Source organism: Camelus ferus, chromosome 8 (genome assembly GCF_009834535.1).
Source record: "Camelus ferus isolate YT-003-E chromosome 8, BCGSAC_Cfer_1.0, whole genome shotgun sequence".
In the NCBI taxonomy this organism is placed as follows: domain Eukaryota; kingdom Metazoa; phylum Chordata; class Mammalia; order Artiodactyla; family Camelidae; genus Camelus; species Camelus ferus.
The window spans coordinates 10,897,420-10,917,379 of NC_045703.1; the positions used below are offsets into that span (position 1 = coordinate 10,897,420).

Below are 19,960 nucleotides of genomic sequence, written 5' to 3' on the forward strand. Positions count from 1 at the left end.
TATGTATCTTGGAAATTCACAGTAGGCTCAGATCTGTCAGGACCAAGGCATCCTAAGGGCAGATGTGTACAGGTGCGTTCACGTGTGCCCGTGGGGGTGTGTCTGTACACACAGATCCATTCTACTGCACTTGTTTAGATCTCAATAATTACTTTCAATAAAATTACTAACTTTTGCATTTCACACTAACATTTGTGCTTTATGGAGTCTAACTATTAATAAGCATGAATGTCAGACTGAAGAAACCTTCTTTTTCTGAGAAAAGAATTTTGATATTTCCAATAAGTCAAAAATTGCTCATGCCCAAGCACAACCCTGACTCTACAGATTATAACATTAAGCCATAAACCTAGACAACTGAACTAAGAACAGTATTTTACTCTTTAGTGACTTATGAACTGGTTAAAACCACACAGGGCTTCGCTAAAAACAATTTGGAATTTCAAGATTCCACATTCTATTACCTATTCCTACCAGTTCCCAAGGGCCTGATTATATTTAACACACTTTAAATGCTATTTGCTAAAAAGCTTTTTAAAAGAACACATTTCATTTAGAAAATGTTAACGGGCTTTTCCCTAGACTCATTATAACTATTAATTCCCCTTCTGCATTTTTTTGCACATGGTACATGCAACAGATATAATTTGCAAGTCATTATTCTTTTCTGAGCTTAGGGAAATGCAGCAGATACATCTGCTATAAGAAAATAGGAGAAGGTAGAAAATCTTAATATTAGCAACATAACATATCTGAAATAGCTCAGTTTTGAAGGTGAGACCAATGGTCATATATATCAATATCTAGATAGTTACAATGAAATTTCAGCTTGTACTAATCTCTTTTAATTTTCATGTTTAAGATATGTGTTTTCTTCACATTTTAGCAAAGACTATTTTATTTCAGCAGAGGCTCTTTTGATTATCTCTTCAAAAAAAAATAAACTAAAGTCAGTATATAGAATGTACTTTACAAGATACTCAATAAACCATGACATGGAGGGAAGAAATGAAGGTTGGAGTCGCCCAGAGCACCTCCACCATGTGGCTGGGAGTCCCGGGGGCCCCCGAACACAGGCACAGTCGGGGTCTGCAGGTGACATGACGCAGGCCATAGGTGGGAAACCCTTGGGGCATTTTCATCTCCGGAGTAAACTTTTCTTCTTATTCCTCTTTCCCCTCAGCTCCTTTGTGAAACAGATTTGTCTTAAATTCTTAAATTCTCTTAAATCTGAGCCTTCCAGCATGGGGTAGTATTGTTCTGGGAATCTGGTCAACTCACTCAAAATACTGAAAGAATTAACTCTAAGTGCCTTGTGATAATCTCAGCATTCTTATATTCTTTTTTAAAATATTTATTTATCGGTTGGTGTTTTTGTTTTGTTTTGGGGGGAGGTAATTAGATTTATTTATTTATTTATTTATTTAATCTAATGGAGGTCCTGGGGATTGAACCCAGGACCTTGTGCATGCTAAGCATGTGCTCTGCCACTGAGCTATATCCACACACTTCATTTCTATATTCTGACTTTGACTGCCACTCCAGCACCTAGTTGGTGCTTCATAAAATTTACTGATCATATACTCTGGCTCTCATGTGTAGAAAACAATCTTTTTTGTACCTGGTTTTTCTTCTTTGTAATTCTGCTGACAAAATATGCCCCCAGAAAGTTTGATTCAAAGCTTAAATCTGTTCATTTCAAATTGTTCTATGGAATTGAATTAATGTGACTGTTTTATCAACACTATTTTTTTAATCAACACTATTTTTAAGGTTACTCTTTCTTCAACTTATGGGAAAAATGCTATTTAATTAACATCAATCAATATTGATTCTATCTTGACTTAGGAAAGTTTTGTGAATGTTCATTTACCAAAGTGTTTCCTCCATAAGAGATAGGATATACATTCTGCAATTTTTTTTTTCAGAAAGCAATTCAGGGAATTAATATCTTTTACTATTTTTCACAGTGCTTATAACTGGATAGACATTACCAGGATAAATAATATAAATAAACAAATAAGTCAATAAATATTTTTATAATACATGTTGAACATACAAAGAAATAAGTTCCTTACTCAAAAGCAATGCTAAAAGTATCTCCCAGTTTTCAGTGCAGTGACGAGATCAGGGCCATTATGAGGTATGAGGAGGTAGATATTATAGAAATAAAACACACTGTCCAAGTTAGTTAGAACCACCATGGTCACATTTTGGCAGAAGGGGAAAAGACCTAATAGTTTAAGTATCAATTGTGACGTTTAAAAGTTATTGCTGAGAGATTCGAGATTTTCATTACATAATCTAGGAAGACTGGACATCTTGGCAAAAAGTGGTTTGCAGGAAAGGTGATTGTTATTTTTTACAAACGAAGCTGAGTTTTTTAAAAATCAGAAATTATAAAATACTGAAAAATGCACAGGTTTTGTAAGGTAAAGGATGTGAGAATAAATCCCATTATGTCATTCACTGAGTATACCAGTTTGGGAAAATGACAATCACTTTGTGCTTTCATTAACTGTACACAAAGGTCAAGTTCACAGAAACTTTGCAAGGAATAAAAAAAAAAAAAACTATGTCTATGCAACACACTGAAACAGTCCTACTTTAACAAAGGAAATGTAAAAGCATAATTAAAAAAGCCTAACTTTCTTAGGAATCACCTTCTTTGTCCCTTCAACTATTGATTTAGGCATTTAAGGTGAACCTACAAAAGATATGTAGGTATTTTAAATTTCTACAGAAGGCGTGAACAAGGTGTGAAAAATTTCCATTGCAGTTGGTTGGATTTAAGAAAGGGTGCTTGCTATTTTGGATGGAAGATTTGGACTTGGACCACAGGAGCACCCAGGTTGTTACAAGGAGCCTCCTCTGATCCTGGACGCAGTGCTTTAAAATGCTGCTCCACCCTGTTCCCACCCCGGGATACCCTCTAGGACATCACTCCCTTTGTGTTGTGTGCATCTTCAGTCTATGTGTTTCCATAGCAGTCTTCCCTACCACGTGGGGAGACTGGTTCATGCATCTGGGTCTCCCCCACTGCCTCTCTCAGAGCCTAATAAAGACGTGCACACTGGTAAACAATTTGTTAACTATTATATTGGAGAAATTGAAGAGAATTCTATCATGAACAAAAGCATAGGATAACAGGTCACTTCGTTTCTATGTAATACATACCTCCATAACAAATCAATTCATTTGCAACTCTCAAGAGTGTAAGTAGTATGCTCTGGTCTTATCCGTTGAAAGGATAATTGTTAACCTTTTCTGACAAGTAAATTCTATAAGCAACTCAATGCCAAGTAGACGATACTTACGTTAGCCAAATGAGCTAGTTCTATCTCCAGGAACGAATCCGTTGTTTTGGGTTCAGGCCTTATCGTGACCACGATGATTTTGGAATTAACGACAGTATAATTTCTGAAACAGAATAATTATGATTAGAAGGAGAAAGGATTGATGACGAATATTAATTCCTACCACTCAGTACATGTTGGGATGACATTTTAAATAAAGGTATCCTAAGCAAAGACATTGAAACATTTGGCAAATAGATTTAAAGCATGATACTGAAGTGCTATTCATGGAAAGATATGGTTGATTTTTTTGTTGTAAATACACCCCATCTGGACCAGAAACTTTGGGGGAAAGCTACTGCTGATGGTTACCACTTCAGATGGAGGACAGATGAAAAAACAGTAGAGCTGACGAGCTTTCCATTACTTAAATCTGATTCTTAAATCTGCTGAGATAGATGGACCGTGAATTCAAACCTTCAGGCAATATTTAAATGAATATAATTGATTTACCTCAAGGTGGCCCTAACAGTTCTGTTCTCTAGGAGACCAAATATTGTTCTTGCAAAGTGCTGTCCTAGGGTTTTTTAGACTATCTCAAAATTCATCAAGATTAGTGATTGGTAATGTGGCAAAGAGTGAAAACCAACAGGATGTAAATGTCAATAAATGCTATTGCTAATTGCTGACTCATCTCAACAATAAAGATCTACCAGCCACTTCTTTATCGCAACGCACTCAATGTAAGGACCATATTTGCATTTTGAAAGATTTTACCAGTACAGTTTACTCAAAGAAATTTTAAATATAATTATATTCACAAGCTACAAAAAATCATCTCTAAATATAAACATATAAAATGAACCAACTGTTTTTTGCATATATAGGTTTTCACCCAACACATATAAAATGCTATATGTCTATTACATAAGACTTAAAGATTTTATTGGACTTCAACTATTTGAAGAAATACATACATATAAATATATTTTTTCATCCTTCCTCTTTGATTTGAAATAAACCATCTGTTCTTACACAGAGCATGTAATGTTTTGAGGAGTTCATAACTGGTATCAAGACAAAATCATTTAATTTTTTTTCTCTTTTTTGTTGTTCAAGGTGTTATTTATAGATAATAAAATTCACCAACTTTACATGGGCAGTTTAATGCTTTTGGTAATTGTATGCTACCATGCCAGCACCACCAAATCCAGACAGACAACCTTCCATAGTTTCCATGAGCCCCTCTACACTTGATGCCCTCCCCACCACGGCCCCAGGAAACCATGGACATGCTGTTCCCAGAATTGTGCCTTTCTTGAGTTTCATTTAAATAGAATTCATACAATACATAGACTTTTGTGTGTTGGACTTAATTCACTTAGTGTACTGTTTTTGAGATTCATCCTTTTCATAGATGAGCAGTATTTCATGACATGGATATACCACAATTTGTGATCTATTCATCAGTTCAGTTAGCAACCTCTAGGACTTCTGATTTTTAGCTTTTATGATTTTTAGTAGCTCTTCATATTTTGCTATTATGAATAACTGGTGTACATTCTCTGTGAGTGGACATATATTTTTGTATATCTTGAGTAAATAACTATGAGTGGAATTGCTTGCTTGTGGTTTAATTTTATAAGTCACTGCCACACGGTTTTCTAAAATGGTTGTATCATCAAAGTTGTATAATTCTAATATAGAATAATGCTGAACCTCACATTCTTTGGGAAAACATTATCTCTAATGAGATGATCTTTTCCACAGATTTCACTAGAAAAAAAGCCAACTTGTGCCACACTTGGAGGAATACTTAGTAGCAGAGGAACTACAAACATTTTGAGAGGGAAAACATTTTTTAACCCACTTCTCATATATATTTAGTATGCCAAATAACAAATTCTTGAGTATTTAGGAAGCCTCATGGCATCCAGTCTAACAGCAAAACAGTAAAAAAAAATATAGTATAAATTTGTTTTTATATTCTTAGCAGGAAGGTGGTTGCAAACAGAGAAAGCCAGTTAACTGTTGTTTATTTCATTTTATACTAAATGAGTCAACTGAAGGTAAAGTGCATTGAGAAGGATATGGAAGTAAGCTCTAAATGCCAAGCTCCCTTTGCAAACTTAGACTTCCCTGTTTCTGTATGAGTAGAAGTGATCAGGGGATCAAGTGAGAATATATGGAATTAACTGTGAGGTGATGCTGGGTGATTAACTACATTCACAGATCTGACAGGATTCCCAGAGAATGACAAGCTATATTTAAATTGAGGTTGGGGAGAATATCCATCTGTTACCACCAAAAAAAAAAAAAAAAAAAAAAAAAAAAATTATGGAGATTTCTCCCAGAGAACAATCCTAGGACACAGACACAAGCTCCTTTTTCAGATTAGCCTGAATATGTTTGAATTCTGGTTGGTGACCTGAAACAAAAATATTTACACATCACCCAAATTCAATCTGCCCCTTTATTCTGGCCCTGTTTATAATGTCATTTCCCTGCTAGAAATAAAACCAAATGCTAACTTATAAACTGAAATTATAATACATGCTAGTTAAATTTGATATTATACAACAGATATGTTGCATTATTTTAAAAGTTGCCTAAGAGGGTAATTTACTGGAGAATATAGACGTGGGTATTCCAAACAGGAATTTATAATTTTGTCAAGGTACTTATGACTTTCTCTTTGTGTGTTTTGGCCTATGGAGATTTTAGCCCTAGGAAACTGGGCTGTGGAAAGCGAAATAACTTAAGATAAGCAACCTTCCACAGGGCATTTACTCTTTGCCAGATTTGTTAGCTACTTAATCGGCCTGCTGAAGAAGGTCCCAAGAGGGCGGAGCCTGCCTTATAGCTTTTGCTAAGTGTGTTTGTGTATGTGTGTGTGTGTGTGTGTGTGTGTGCACATGCAAGTGTGCGTTGACTCATTTAGAACACATTGGGGAAGAGATTATGTCACTATATTTATGCAGATGGATATTCTTATAACATTTATGTGAGTGGCCCCCCACCCTGCATTACTAACACATACTTCTCTCTACACAGCACCTTCCATAAGATTATAGTTCAATGAGGGCAAGATTTGTAGCCAGTATACATCCTCGTTTGCATTAAACGTGGCACATTTCAGTGCTAACATATATTTGAATGTCTTATTAAATAACACATACTAAGCAGAGATTATCAAACTTTTGACCAAGTTGATTTAAAATGTGATGTCACTATCACAGTATTAAACTATTTAATAAAGGAAAAATAAGCAAATTTACATTATGCAATTGCTCCCTTTTTAAAAAATGGACAGTGTACACAATTTCTTTAATTTATTCTATCAATTTATTCTAATTTGCATAAGTGAATAGCTGGCTCCTTGTGTGCCATGTCAGGCTTTGTGATCTACTAATGCTTCCTGGCTGGGTTCACATTTGCATTCCCTGCTAGAAAAGCAAATATTATAGCCTAGTGGATTTCATAACTAAAATAATGAAGTTCTTTCTTCTCTTGGAGATTTGTGCCACTCAGTTTCTAAAACACTTAAAAATGCGTAGAGTTCTTTCTTCAAAGAAGGCTCAAATTATTCTTAACAATTTTTACAAAGGCTGAAGGTGCTTAGAGCACATGAACCATATCTTAAAGAGAGTAAACAAGTGATTATAAATGCAATACAGCTGTTTACAAGAGACTCACTTTAGATATAGGAGCTTACACAGGCTGAAAGTGAAAGATTTAAGATGATATTCCATGCCAATGGTAACCAAAAGAGAGCAAGGATAGACGTATTTGTATCGGACAAAACAGACTTTAAGTCAAAAACTGTAATAAAATACAAAGAAGGTCACTAAATAATGGTAAAAGGGTCAATTCACCAGGAAGATAAAACAATTATAAATATGTATGTACCTAACAGCAGAGCACTCAAATACATGAAGCAAACGCTGACAGAACTGAAAGGAGAAATAGACAGTAATGTAATGATAGCAAAAGATATCAACACAATATCCCACTTTAATAATGATCAACAAGATAGTAGATCCATAAAGAAACAGAGAACTTGAACAACACTTTAGATCGGTTGAACCTAACAGACATAAACAGAGCACTCCATCAACAGCATAGATTCTTCTCAAGTGGTTACAGAGCATTCTTCAGGATAGCTCACAGGTGAGGCACAAAAAACACTCTTAAACTAAGAAACTGAAATCATACTAAGTACCTTTTCCAACCATAATGGAATGAAACTGAGAATCAAAGCCAAAAGGAGAACTGGAAGCTCACAAATATGTGGAAATTAAACAATCAGTGGGTTAAAAAGGAGATCATGAGGGAAATTAGAAAATATCTTGACACTAATAAAAATGAAAACACAACATACCAAAACTGGTGAAATGTAGCAAAAGCAGTACTAAGACAAAAAATAGGTAGGGGAAATGCCTCCTTTTAAAGAAGATCTCAAATCAGCCACCACCTAACTTCACACTTCAAGGAACCAGAGTAAGAACAAATCCATAGTTAGCGGAAGGAAGGAAATGACAAAGATTAGTGTGGAGATAAATGAGATAGAGAATAGAAACACAGAGAGAACATCAGCCAAACTAAGCATTGGTTGTTTGAAAAAAACAATTGACAAATACTTAGCTAGAGTAACTAATTAAAAAAGAAATAAAACTCAATAAAAATCAGGAATGAAGAGGGGGCATTGCAACTGATGTCACAGAAATTAAAAGGATCATAGGAAAGTGCTATGAACAATTATATGCCAACAACCTGAATAATGTAGAAGTAGATAAATTCCTATAAACGTACAACCTGCCAAGACTGATTCATGTAGAAGTTGAAAAATCTAAACAGACCTATAACAAGTAAGGACATTGAATCAATAATCAAAACCTCCCAGCAAAGAAAAGCCCAGGACCCAATGGCTTCCCTGAAGAATTCCACTGAACATGTAAAGAAGAATTAACACTGATTCTTCTCAAACTCTTCCAAAGTATTAAAGAGGAGGTAAAACTTCCAAGTTCATTTTATAAGGCCAGCATTACCCTGATACCAAAATCAGACAAAGACAGCACAAGAAATGAAAACCACAGGGCAATATCCTTGATGAATATTGATGCAAAAATTCTAAACAAAATACAAAATCAAATTCAACAACACATGAAAAAGATCAATTACTATAATCAATCTAAAATGGTGTAGCTGCTATAGAAAAAATTACAAATAGAATTACCATACGATCTAGAAATTCCATTTCTAGGTATATATCCCAAAAAAGTGAAAACAGGATTTCAAGAAGGTATTTGCTCACTCATGTTCATTGCAGCAATATTCAAAATTGCCAAGAGGTGGAAGCAACCTAAATGTCCATTGACAGATGAATGGATAAAGAAAATAAGGGATATACAGAAAATGGATTATTATCCAGCCTTAAAGAAAAAGGAAATTCTGTCGTATGGTATAACATGGGTGACCTTTGAGAACATTACGCCACGTGCAATAAGCCAGTAACAGAGAGACAACTATTGCATATTTCCACTTATATCAGGCATCTAACATAAGTCAAATTTTTTAGAAACAGCAGAATGTTGGTTTCCAGGAGCTGAGTAGAGGAAGTGAAAGGGATATTGTCATTCAAAGAATATAGAGTTTCAGTTTTGCAAGGTGAGAAAGTTCTAGAGATGGTAAATTTCATGTTATGTGTTTTTCACCACATTAAAAAGAAAATGCAATGCAACATTACAGAACAAGTGTCAGTGGAGGGAACTGTGGAACTAATTGTGCAAAGAAAATGTAGGCAGACTAAGGTACAGTAAAAAGATGCTAATGGTTTGATAAAAATTATTAAAATTACTCTAGCTTGTATTTTTTAAATTACAGCACATGTACCTTCCAATCTGAGAGTTTTCAAAATTGTTTTAGCCTCCCAGTTAAATAAAGCCCAAACAAAACAGATGATTTCATATATTCCAGGAACTGAGGACTTCATCAAAATCATTAATCTAAATACATTGACTCAAAAAAAAACTGTAGGGTTGAGCTAACTTAGAACTTTGAACACTAAACAGAATTTCAACTTAGATTTGCTAAGGGATGTGACACCTAGAGCCACAGTGAAGCTAAGTGATCAGGGATGCAAATTACTTTCACACAGTAAGGTCAAATTGAACTCAGATTTTTGTGAAAAAAATTTATTAGTAATTTTATTGACTATGTAATATTACAATATTTTATAGTATTAGACATGCAAATTTGTTATCCACATGGTTAATTTTAATTTCTACTGTCCTCAGCATAGGACATTATAGAGAGATACGGAGTATCACAAAGCCACAATATTCCGTTCCAAACTCAGAACGAAGAGGCAAGGATCAAAGCCCAGCTCCTCAAACTGAAGAACACGCTCTCTTGAGGACTCAGTACCCCAGGGGGCTTGCCTTCAGGACATACTAGCATAAAAGAGATAATGTGTTCGTTTTTCTATGATTTCCCATAATGTTTAGTTTAATTGCTGTTCCTGTTTGTTTTTAATTCCTACAGTAGGAGCTCAAATGGGCTGCATTTCCATATTTAATGAAAAAAAATTAGCATTATTTATCTGTTATTAAGTTGGTCACTTGACAGCAAATTCATGTGATGTTGCATCATCGATTTTTTTTTCCTTTCTAAAAGCTAGTTTTAATGCTACTGCTACTGGCTTATGAGAACAGCGGGGGTTTTTTGTTCACATGTATTTTTCCTGGCTTTTTATTACTATAGGGTAGTTTGCATATAATTTTAATTAGATCCTCTATAATATCTTGCATACTAATAGCTATATTAATGTGCCTTCTTTCTTTCTCTTTTCTTTTCTCTTCTCTTCCTTTCCTTTCCTTTCTTTTCTCTTTTCTTTTCATCTTTCCCTCCCTCCCTCTCTTTCTCTCTTTTATTTCTTTCTTTCTCAGGACTACATCTTCCATAAGACCAGGAAAACTACACCTTGCTCCCATACTCAAAAGTACTGTGATTTTCCTATAAAACTGGAACCTGACTTTATGAAATGAATCAGAATATGAACTGATTACAACTGTTTCTTGAACTCTTTGGCTTGAATGTATGCTTGGATATACAATTGTTTTTAGAGACGATTTCTGTAAGATAAATCCTTAGAAATGGCACTGCTGTATCAACGACAGTGCATTTTTAAAGCCTCTTGGTACCACTAAATTACCCCACTAAAAGGCACTACAGTTTAGATCCTCACCAGCAGTTTAAGACCTCACCAGGCCGTGGGTGGTTATTGTTTTCCTAATATGAATGGGGCCTGTGTGGGTGGCCTCACTTCCCCTAAAGATCACCCACCCGGCCTTGGCTGGCCAGCATCTATCAGCCGCAAAAGTGCTGAAGCGACAGCCTCAGGCCTTGGTGTCAACAGCCTGGCCTGAGGCCACCAAGTTGACCCCGTCTTGAGCCTCCCACACACGGCCACCTCCTCCTGGGCCTTTTGAGACTTTTACAGAAGATGGATGAGTATTCACAGGAATAGAGAAGTCTATGGTTGGTACTGCATAAAGGAATTGACAGTAGCACCACAGAGGCAGCAAGACAGTGGACAAGTCCTGATTTTGGAGGACTGAAGACTTGAGTTGGATTAGAACCCAGTCCCTTACTGAACACGTAATCTTGGAATCTTGGGTGGGATAATAATAATAATAAGGAATTCAGTTCTCTTGTGTGTAGAATCAGAGTTCTGGATGGCACTAACCTTTAAAGGGCTTGCAGGACTAATATCCACGGACTCTGTGCATTTCAACTGTAAGACATTATTGTGAAGAATACAGTTGGGAGGCTGAGAATAGCCCTTATTTAGTTTGGACTTGAGTAGAGTAAATTCCTTCAGGTGAAGGGACAATTTGAATCTATTTAATTGTAAAAGGAAAGACAATCCAACAGTAAAATTAAAATTGCAGCTTGAAGAATAGTTGAACCCAGATTAGGGCAAAAGAAGAAAAAGAATATTTAAATAAGAGTCTACATGCAAAGTTATTTCTGTCTTTGTAAAAAGGAAAAATTTCTAAATGATACCTACTCAAAACATTATGTCAAGTTCTCCTTCTTGGTGTCCATGAGGGAAAATTATGCAGAGTATTGTTTTAAAAATAATTGTATCAAAATATAAAATTTCTAGAAACTTAAGAGCAAGCCTAACATTACTTGGTGTGTAGGAAACCTGTCTCCAAAATGGTCAACAGATAATTATTAGTAAAATGATCACAGAGGAAACTGTGTCATGAAATTTTGGTAAATAATAACCAAACATATAGAGTGAATTCTCATATTTTTTCATGTTGAATAAGAAGATATTTCCTTTTCTACTATGGGTTCCATAAATGCAGTCAAATTTATACAGCAAAACAAAAAAATATGTATTTTATTCCTCTGTTTCTAAAATATTTTTATACTATACGCACTAAACTTCTATGTACCCCCTTTTTAAAAATGGCTTATATAGAGTATTGTATCAGATAAGACAACGTATTATTCTAATAAACATTTCTCGAACCTCTATTGTTTACTGTACTATTCTAGGTGTTTTGAGGATAGAGGAGATTTAAGAGAATTGAGATAGTTCAGTTAGGAGGGGTGTTGCTTATTGAAAGTCTGTTGAGTGACTCTGAAACAAAGACATCACCCTTGTCCTTTGAAAGGCTTATTCTACTCGCTAAACTTTCCGGAACAAATTTTTGGAAAGAAGATAAAAAAGCAAGCTGAGATTGCTTACGGTTATATTACTTTATAATCTGAAATAAAAGGAAATGAAAGGTACTGCTAATATTTCACCTTTCAAAGTGCTTCAACAAACACTTCCTGCTGAGCAGTATATTGTCATTATTTCTAGTGACTCTAAATGTGCATATTGTTTCCCTAGAGTCACTTACCTAATCCCTTTATACATAGAAAATATGAGTAGGTATATTCATAGTCTTTTTTGTTGTTATTTTTTGGGGGGTTAATTAAGCATATTTATGTATTATTTATTTATTTAACCAGAGGTACTGGGGATTGAACCCAGGACTTTGTGCATGCTATGCATGTGCTCTACCACTAGTATACCCCATTGGTATATTCATAATCTTATACAAGGGTTTTAAGAACTTCCTGATAAAGAATAATATTTCAACACTCTAAAATCCTACTGCTTTACAACAATAAAGACAGGGAATTTTCAAAGTTAAAAAGAACTTTTCAGTTCAACCCATGATTAACATATAAAAAGTTAATACTACTTGAGGAATACTACTCAGCCATAAAGAAGAATAAAAGAATGCCATTTGCAGCAATGTGGATGGACCTGGATATTGTCAAACTAAGTGAAGTCAGCCAGAAAGAGAAAGAAAAATACCATATGATATCACTTATATGTGGAATCAAAAAAAAAAAAAGAACCAGATGACCTTATTTGCAAAACAGAGACAGACAAACAGACATAGAAAACAAACTTATGGTTACCAGCAGGGCAAAGGGGACTAGAGGGATAAATTGGGAGTTCAGGATTTGCAGAAACACACTACTATATATAAAATAGATAAACAACAAAGTCCTACTGTATAGCACAAGGTCAATATAGGTCAATCTCTTGTAATGACCCATAACAAAAAAGAATATGGAAAGGAATATACATATATCCTCAATCACTATGTTGTACACCATAAATTAACACAACACTGTAAATCAATTATACTTCAATTGAAAAAAAAAGTCACTGACTTGCCCAAAGGCCAAACTGGACCTGTTTGTGTCACAGGGAATGTTAGGGGAGTGGCTGCTCTGGACTTTTCCCTGCTTTATCCATTAAATCACTCATGATGTTATCACAAATCCACCCACAAGTGGCCAGTGCCTCTGCCACAATTTTAAAAATGTTGAAATATCTTTTTTTTTTTTTCACAAAAGGGTGAAATCTGAGATAAATTTCCAATTCCTCTGACAGTATAAATTTATGAAACTCGGAATAACTTGACTTCACCTTGTGTAAGTGAGAACAATCTTCAAAATAAGATTAATCATAATGCAACTCTGTTAAACATATAGCAGGGAGACTAGTTCACAATTCAAAGCATTTTCTGTGACTATTTTGTTTGCATTTCCTATATCCCTCTGCAGCAAACAGAAGGAATATTGCACATAAAGGTGCTTCTATTTGGAAGATGACATGAAGGCAGAGGATGACTGACTGACTGGACAGGTTTATAAAGTTCTTGTTATATTAAGTTGAAATTAAATCCCAGATCAGCTGATTTTGAGTCAGTGCCTCGTCTAGAATTCTTGCAAATGAACTCCCTGTTGAAATAAGGGGCTGACTTTGAGTATCTGGGTAATTTTACTTTTAGCACATTTCTCCTCAAATGAACGTCATACACAGAGCTAGAGGCCATAACTATAAATCAATTTTATTTGTTATTATCATTTTAAAATTTCATTATTATTATTATTATTATTACTGAAGGGGGAGGTACTTAGGTTTATTCATGTATTTATTTATTTTAAGTGGTGGTACTGGGGATTGAACCCAAGACCATGGTCAGGCCAAAGCACATACGCTATCACTGAGCTATATCATTTCCCCTTATAAATCCATATTATTTCCCATTTAAACACTTTTATTGTGGTATAATTCCTGTACAGTAAACTACACATATTTCAGATGTACTATTTGATAAATTTTGATAGATGTCTACACCAGTGAAACCACCACCACAGTCAAGATAGCTCACATTTCCATCACTCCCCAGGAGGTCGAAATTTTGAATTCCTAACTGATCCCTTCCCACCTCCTTTATCTCCCAGTAACCGTAAGTTTCTTCTCTGATCCATTTTAGCTGTCACTGTACCTATCAGTGTGTTTTAATTGGAGAGTAACCTTACGAGCTTTGAAAATGTATTTTCATAGAACAAAACCAAACACAAACCTATTCAACCTCAGAAAGCCCAAATTCCATCTAGCAAGGAAGGGAGGTAAAGAAAACTAGGCTTCCCATAGTTGTTCTCTATGGTCCAAAGGCTGAGTCACCAACTGCATTAATAATGCGCAGCACATGAAAAGATTTTCTCGAAACAATCATGAGTAGTCACTGCAGATGTTGTTGCTTCCTTGTGATGCCTTTTTCTGCTGGACTGAACTCTAGTTGTTTTTATTGATGAGACCGCTTGTTATGCCCCTGGTATAACAGCGCACAGCATTCGCAGTCTCTCCTCCCGAAAACCTTGAAGCTTTATTCGTGAAGGTGTGACCAAGCGCCCACTGTTGTGTGACTGTGTCTAACTAAAACACAGCTTTGGCTCAGCCCTCCACAGTGAGGTGGTGTGGAGGAAACAAGTCCCCAAGAGTGACAACAGTGCCATCCAGAGAGACGTCAATCCTGTTTTCTGGGAGAGCTGGTAAAGCAGTTAAGACATGGGAGCAAATAAATTGATGCTGGTAGAATCACTATGTGTAATTGTTGCTTTTAATGTCTGGGAGGAACGAAATCAATGGATTTCTCCCGAAATTAGTCCTCTAATTGAACAACAGCTTTTTTTCTTAATGTAACTGTAATTGAATATTTATTTAGAAGCCAATTGAGCTCTTGTGCAAATGAAGAACAAAACCGTGCATTCCCAGTCATCGTGACACTCCTTTAATTTCATGGAATGTTCATGAACAGTACCATTAAGTACAAATAAAGCGAGAAGACAGATTAATTTTAAAATGACCCATTCTATTGTCAAGCTTTAAGGTTTTCTTTCTCTTAATTTTTTTTTTCCCTTGGTCTTAAGGCAAATCGTGATTAGTCACAAAAAGAATTACAGGGCTATAATCAGAGACCAAAATTGTCTTTTCTAGTTGTTTTGAAATGCACAATATGCTAATAAGCTGTTCATTAAATTGGTATTTTCCATTTCATTTTAAGAAAAAGCCCTTTGTATTACTACCAAAGCTTGTTTGACTATTTTCAGAGAATGAGCTATAATCACATTTTTGGAAGAATTTACAAAGATCACAACTGCTTATTACTTGGTAGCTTACCTCAGAGTGGGCAAAATTAGATCTAAGTTTTTGTACAGGACTGCTCCGAGAACAAAGACCGATGATTCGTCTAATTCTAGAAAGAATAAAATTTAAAAATATTAGCGTAACAGCAAGAACAATACCGTCTTATAAAACTTTAATCTCCTAATTACAAGGGGATCCCAGTCTTTGCCGATGCGAAGCCAAGTAGAAGAAATGCCTTACTAACCACGCTGGGCAAGTGAGCTCACGCTGCGCACGTTAACTGCAGGTTCAGACAGCTGTGTTCTCAGTGGTTTTGTGTCATGAAGGAAACTTCCTTCAGGCTGAGACAAGACGCTGCTTCAGATGCAGCTAAAAAGTTTAAATTCCCAATGATGTGGAGAGAGAACCAATTCTCCTTTGGAGTTCTCGGTTAAAATGTCAAAATCTCCAAGCTAAGAATTAAGACCGCTATGTCACTACTGAAAATAGCCATTAAATTTTAGAGGCTGCTAAAGATGTTCTTGAAACTTCATTTTTTCTTAGATGTGTTTTTATATACTAAAACTTAAAAAAAAAATGTGAGGCCGAAATAACAATCACTTTGCATGAAACGGACCAGGCGACCCATTTCAATACCTAAACTTAAAATACAAGGCCCCGTGCTTTGCGCTGGGATAAGATTATCAGCGCTGAAATCTGAACGTGTCAAGCTCAGGTCTAAAATTTGCACTTGCATTTCTCTCTCCATTTTAATAGATCCTTTCCTCAAGTACATTCAGATTTAAAGACCAAATAAATTTTCCATACGTACAAAATGAGTTTAGAATCCTGATGCCAGACTTTTTTTCCTAAATCATGTAGCATATGGAAGTATTTTATACCTAGTATATTATGAACTGAACTGATAATTTTTTTTGTTCAAGGCTTAAATTATTTCACGCATTTACCTTTTGATGACACCGGAGTGAAGATGCTTTTTGGAATGACTACCCTGTCTTCAGAGTTTCTGGCCCAGTCCACCATCCCCTTCCGGCCTTTCATTGGGAAGTTGATGTCCGTTAGAACAGAGGCTGCAGGAAGTTTCTGAATGCTAGCCACTATTAACAAAGAAGAAACAATGTTGGCTAAAATCTTTCTGTGTTACCAGAACTGATCAAGTTAAACATTGCAGTACATTCAAAATCAAATTTCTAGTTAAAATTCTATTTATCAGAGATGTAAAACAGATGTATTTCTTATTATTAGGTGATATTCATTAAGGTGGCTGGTTGCTTTTCTTATGAATTTGGTTTCTGTTGCTTTCAGCAGGAATCACACAGTGATGATCAACAGGCTGGTGGGCATGCTAAGCGGCCATATTGGTTGCCCATGGTCGGCCTCTGTTCCATTTGTTAGAAGCTGACACTGTATTTTCTGTTAAAGCACTTTGATGAACACTCCTGATTCATAGACCAAAGTGTTCATTTAAATCTGAACTTTATCCTCAGAACAAGTTTTCTGCACTTACATCTGAACAGTGCCTTTGGAACACAGTTTCATGGATTAGATGGAGCACTACGAAGACATAAAAAAACAGACTCATATTGCTCTGGGAGACAGAGCTGTCAGCATTCAAATAATGAAGCACCAATAACATCGTAACCACAGGGCCAATATAATATGCAGAAATATTTAGCAAACAGAATAGGAATAACAAATAATTCTTAAAATGTACACCCACAATTGAAAGTAATGAACGTATAGATGTGAATGGAGAATTCTGTCTTTACTCACAATAAGTATTATAAAATATATTGAGAAAATTAATGAATGATACGTTTGGTAATTCCTGAGTATATTTTTTATTTTATAACTATATATATTCTTGCACACATGCATAGAGGTACGTATAACAAAACTAATGATAGTAGACACTGAAGTATTTACTGACTATATACGTTTTCAATTAAGACATGTAATTTGTATAACTTTTACACAGGTCCACACTTGTTCCACATGAACGTTTCAGGTGTCCCGTGGGAGATGGAACCAGAAAGATAATGAGAAAACTCAAAGGTGTCACAATAGGAAAGCTGAAGTAAGAAACCATTACGCTTCTCATCGGTGGATTCCATTCTAAAGAAACTCGTAACTTAAATTAAGTGAGGGCGAAAATTAAAAACTTAAAGATATTAGTTGTATAAATATATGACCACACTGCTGGCTTAGATGCCAATTAAATTGGTTACGTACGACTCTATTAAAGTTCTTTCAGGCTATGACACACATCCATTATCAGCACAGGATAGAATTTCATCTGGCCTGTGATTCGCCATAAGAAGCTTCAGAAAGGATTTTGTAACTAAATGTTGAAGGAAAGAGGGTGCTGGTAGCACATAAATTGTTACAGATGTTAAATGCTATTTTAGGATAACATCTCTTAACTATTTTAGTTTCTTTTATCATTCAAACAGTTTCTCATCTCTTGTCCATAAATAACCCAGTTCACATGTCCTAAAGGGTCCAAAGCCTTCATTACATACAGCTGGACAGATCAGTGAATTGGCAGCACAGTTTTTAAAGAATCCTGCAAGCTTTATTCAATATGCAAAAACAGATCATCTGCTTCCAAAATTCCCTGACTCTAACTTTGGTCGTCTTGATGCATAGAGGAAATTTATTTCACCTCTCTGCTCTAAAAAGTGATAGAAAGCAATGAAGGTTTTTCTGACTTCTGGCTTCTATTATAAAGGAAGACAAACAAGAGATGAACTGATGGACCTTGAGATCTGATAATCTCTCTGTTTCTATATAGATTGGAGAGAAAATTTTTAAAAAGCAAATAAACAAACACAAGGAAGAAATAACAAATGGAAGAAGCATATTCTGTACCAATTATATATCACTTTATCCTAAAGTGCTGGTCTAACACAACAACCTTAAATATAAAAATGATAGTTATACATACATTCATCTCACTTTATGAAATGCGCTCATTTTTCACCTGGAGGTACACTGGGTGTTAAATTATGACTGCATAGATTCGATTGACTTTTGAACATAGTGCAGACAAAAGGAATATAAACATCAGTTAGGACCACTATTTAATTTGTGCAAGAAGTCCTTTAAATTGCAGTCTTGACACACGTTACTGTGTATAAAATAGATAAACAACAAGGACCTACAGGGAACTATATTCAGTTTCTTGTAATAATATATAACAGAAAAGAATCTGAAAAGAAAAAATATATATATGTATGTATATGTATAACTGAATCACTTTGCTGAACACCTGAAACTAACATTGTAAATCAACTACACGTCAATAAAACATTTTTTAAAAATTGCAGTTTTGAGCATTGATGTATAAAAACAAACATCAACTCATTGATTTTAGTGGAAATATAGTTCATAAAGTAAGGTGGTATTTTCAATAAATACATTATAAAAAGGCATATGTCTTCATAGACTGCTGAGATTCAAATGCTAGTCTTCAAACTGTCAGCATACATGTTCTTTAAAATATGCAGTATTTAAAGTTGGACATTTTTACCTTAAACCTACTTAGAAGATTCCTAAGGTGACACTGTAATTCTTCACGACCTTCCAGTGATTAACAAGAAAACCTATTTCCATACAGCAAAAACAATTAAAAATGACTTTTTCTCCTTCTTCCGGTCCCTGTACCAGACAGTAGGGCCAATCCAGTCCTCAATCCTTTTCCCTTCTTCACTGAGTTTATCCAGACTCTAAGGTAAAACTTAGGTACAGTAAGTCTTTTGGGAACTAGGTAGCTCTGATGCTACATGAATCCCCATGAGCTAAGATTAAAAATGAAGACCTCAAAGTATGTCTACTGTACGACTGTCTCCAGTCTGGATGAAGGGGTGTGAATGCAAAGCATGAGGGCACAATCTCCACACTCAGCTTCTGCAACAACTGCTGCATTAAAACAAGCCATTGTGGGTGTTTAGATGATAGAGCATCTTTCCTCAAAAATTCAGAAAGTGCCTTTCTTAGCGAAGATTGTAGTGCTTAGAAGAAACCTCAAAGGACACAGCGTCCCTGAACAAACAGGCACATCATGAATGCTCCAGGAACTACCCTGAATTCACTGTGTCGTGTTTTCATTACAACACTAGATTTGATTTCTTATGCAATAAAAATAGGTGACTCATCACGGATAAACCTTGGAGCAAAACCAGCTGCACTTTCATTTTGCATTTTTAATGCTTTCATTGTGAATTTGGAAATGCAGCATAAAATCCCCTGAGAGCATCACGTCTGTCATTGGCCAAGCTCTCCAAGGATTCAGGTTGCGTATAGATTTTTGCTCATCAGAAAGCTTAAGGGAATTTTTGCAAATGGGTTTAAAAAACACATGAGCCATTGTTTTGTTTTTGTTTTGTTTTTTTTTGGAATCCCTGAGTTCTCTTTTGGTTCATCAAAACAAAGTGAGGCTTCTAACTAGTTCTTGAGGAAGATCATGAGGTTTTAGCCCTTTGTCCTGACTGGCTGAGGTCCTGGGTGATGGGGATTGTATCTTACTCATCTTTGTCATGTGAATGGTTCACTACAAGCTGAAGCTAGTTCATTTGATGCACCATTTGCACCATAGAAAGAAAAGCACGTAAGGCTTCAGGAAGGAAAACACTAGAGAGCAAAAGCG

At 35.4% G+C, this 19,960-nt stretch overlaps 1 protein-coding gene across 5 annotated transcripts in view; it reads right to left on the bottom strand.

The window, feature by feature from the left end:
• Nucleotides 1-19,960, bottom strand: part of ADGRB3 (adhesion G protein-coupled receptor B3) — a 685,483-nt gene that overhangs the window by 294,912 nt on the left and 370,611 nt on the right. For all 5 annotated transcript variants that reach the window (XM_032484465.1, XM_032484463.1, XM_032484464.1 and 2 more), the window contains 3 exons: nt 16,260-16,409; nt 15,346-15,421; nt 3,318-3,420 (listed from right to left, as the gene is read on the bottom strand). In XM_032484465.1, the coding sequence (XP_032340356.1) occupies nt 3,318-3,420; nt 15,346-15,421; nt 16,260-16,409 (329 nt within the window). The remainder of the gene's footprint in view (nt 1-3,317; nt 3,421-15,345; nt 15,422-16,259; nt 16,410-19,960) is intronic.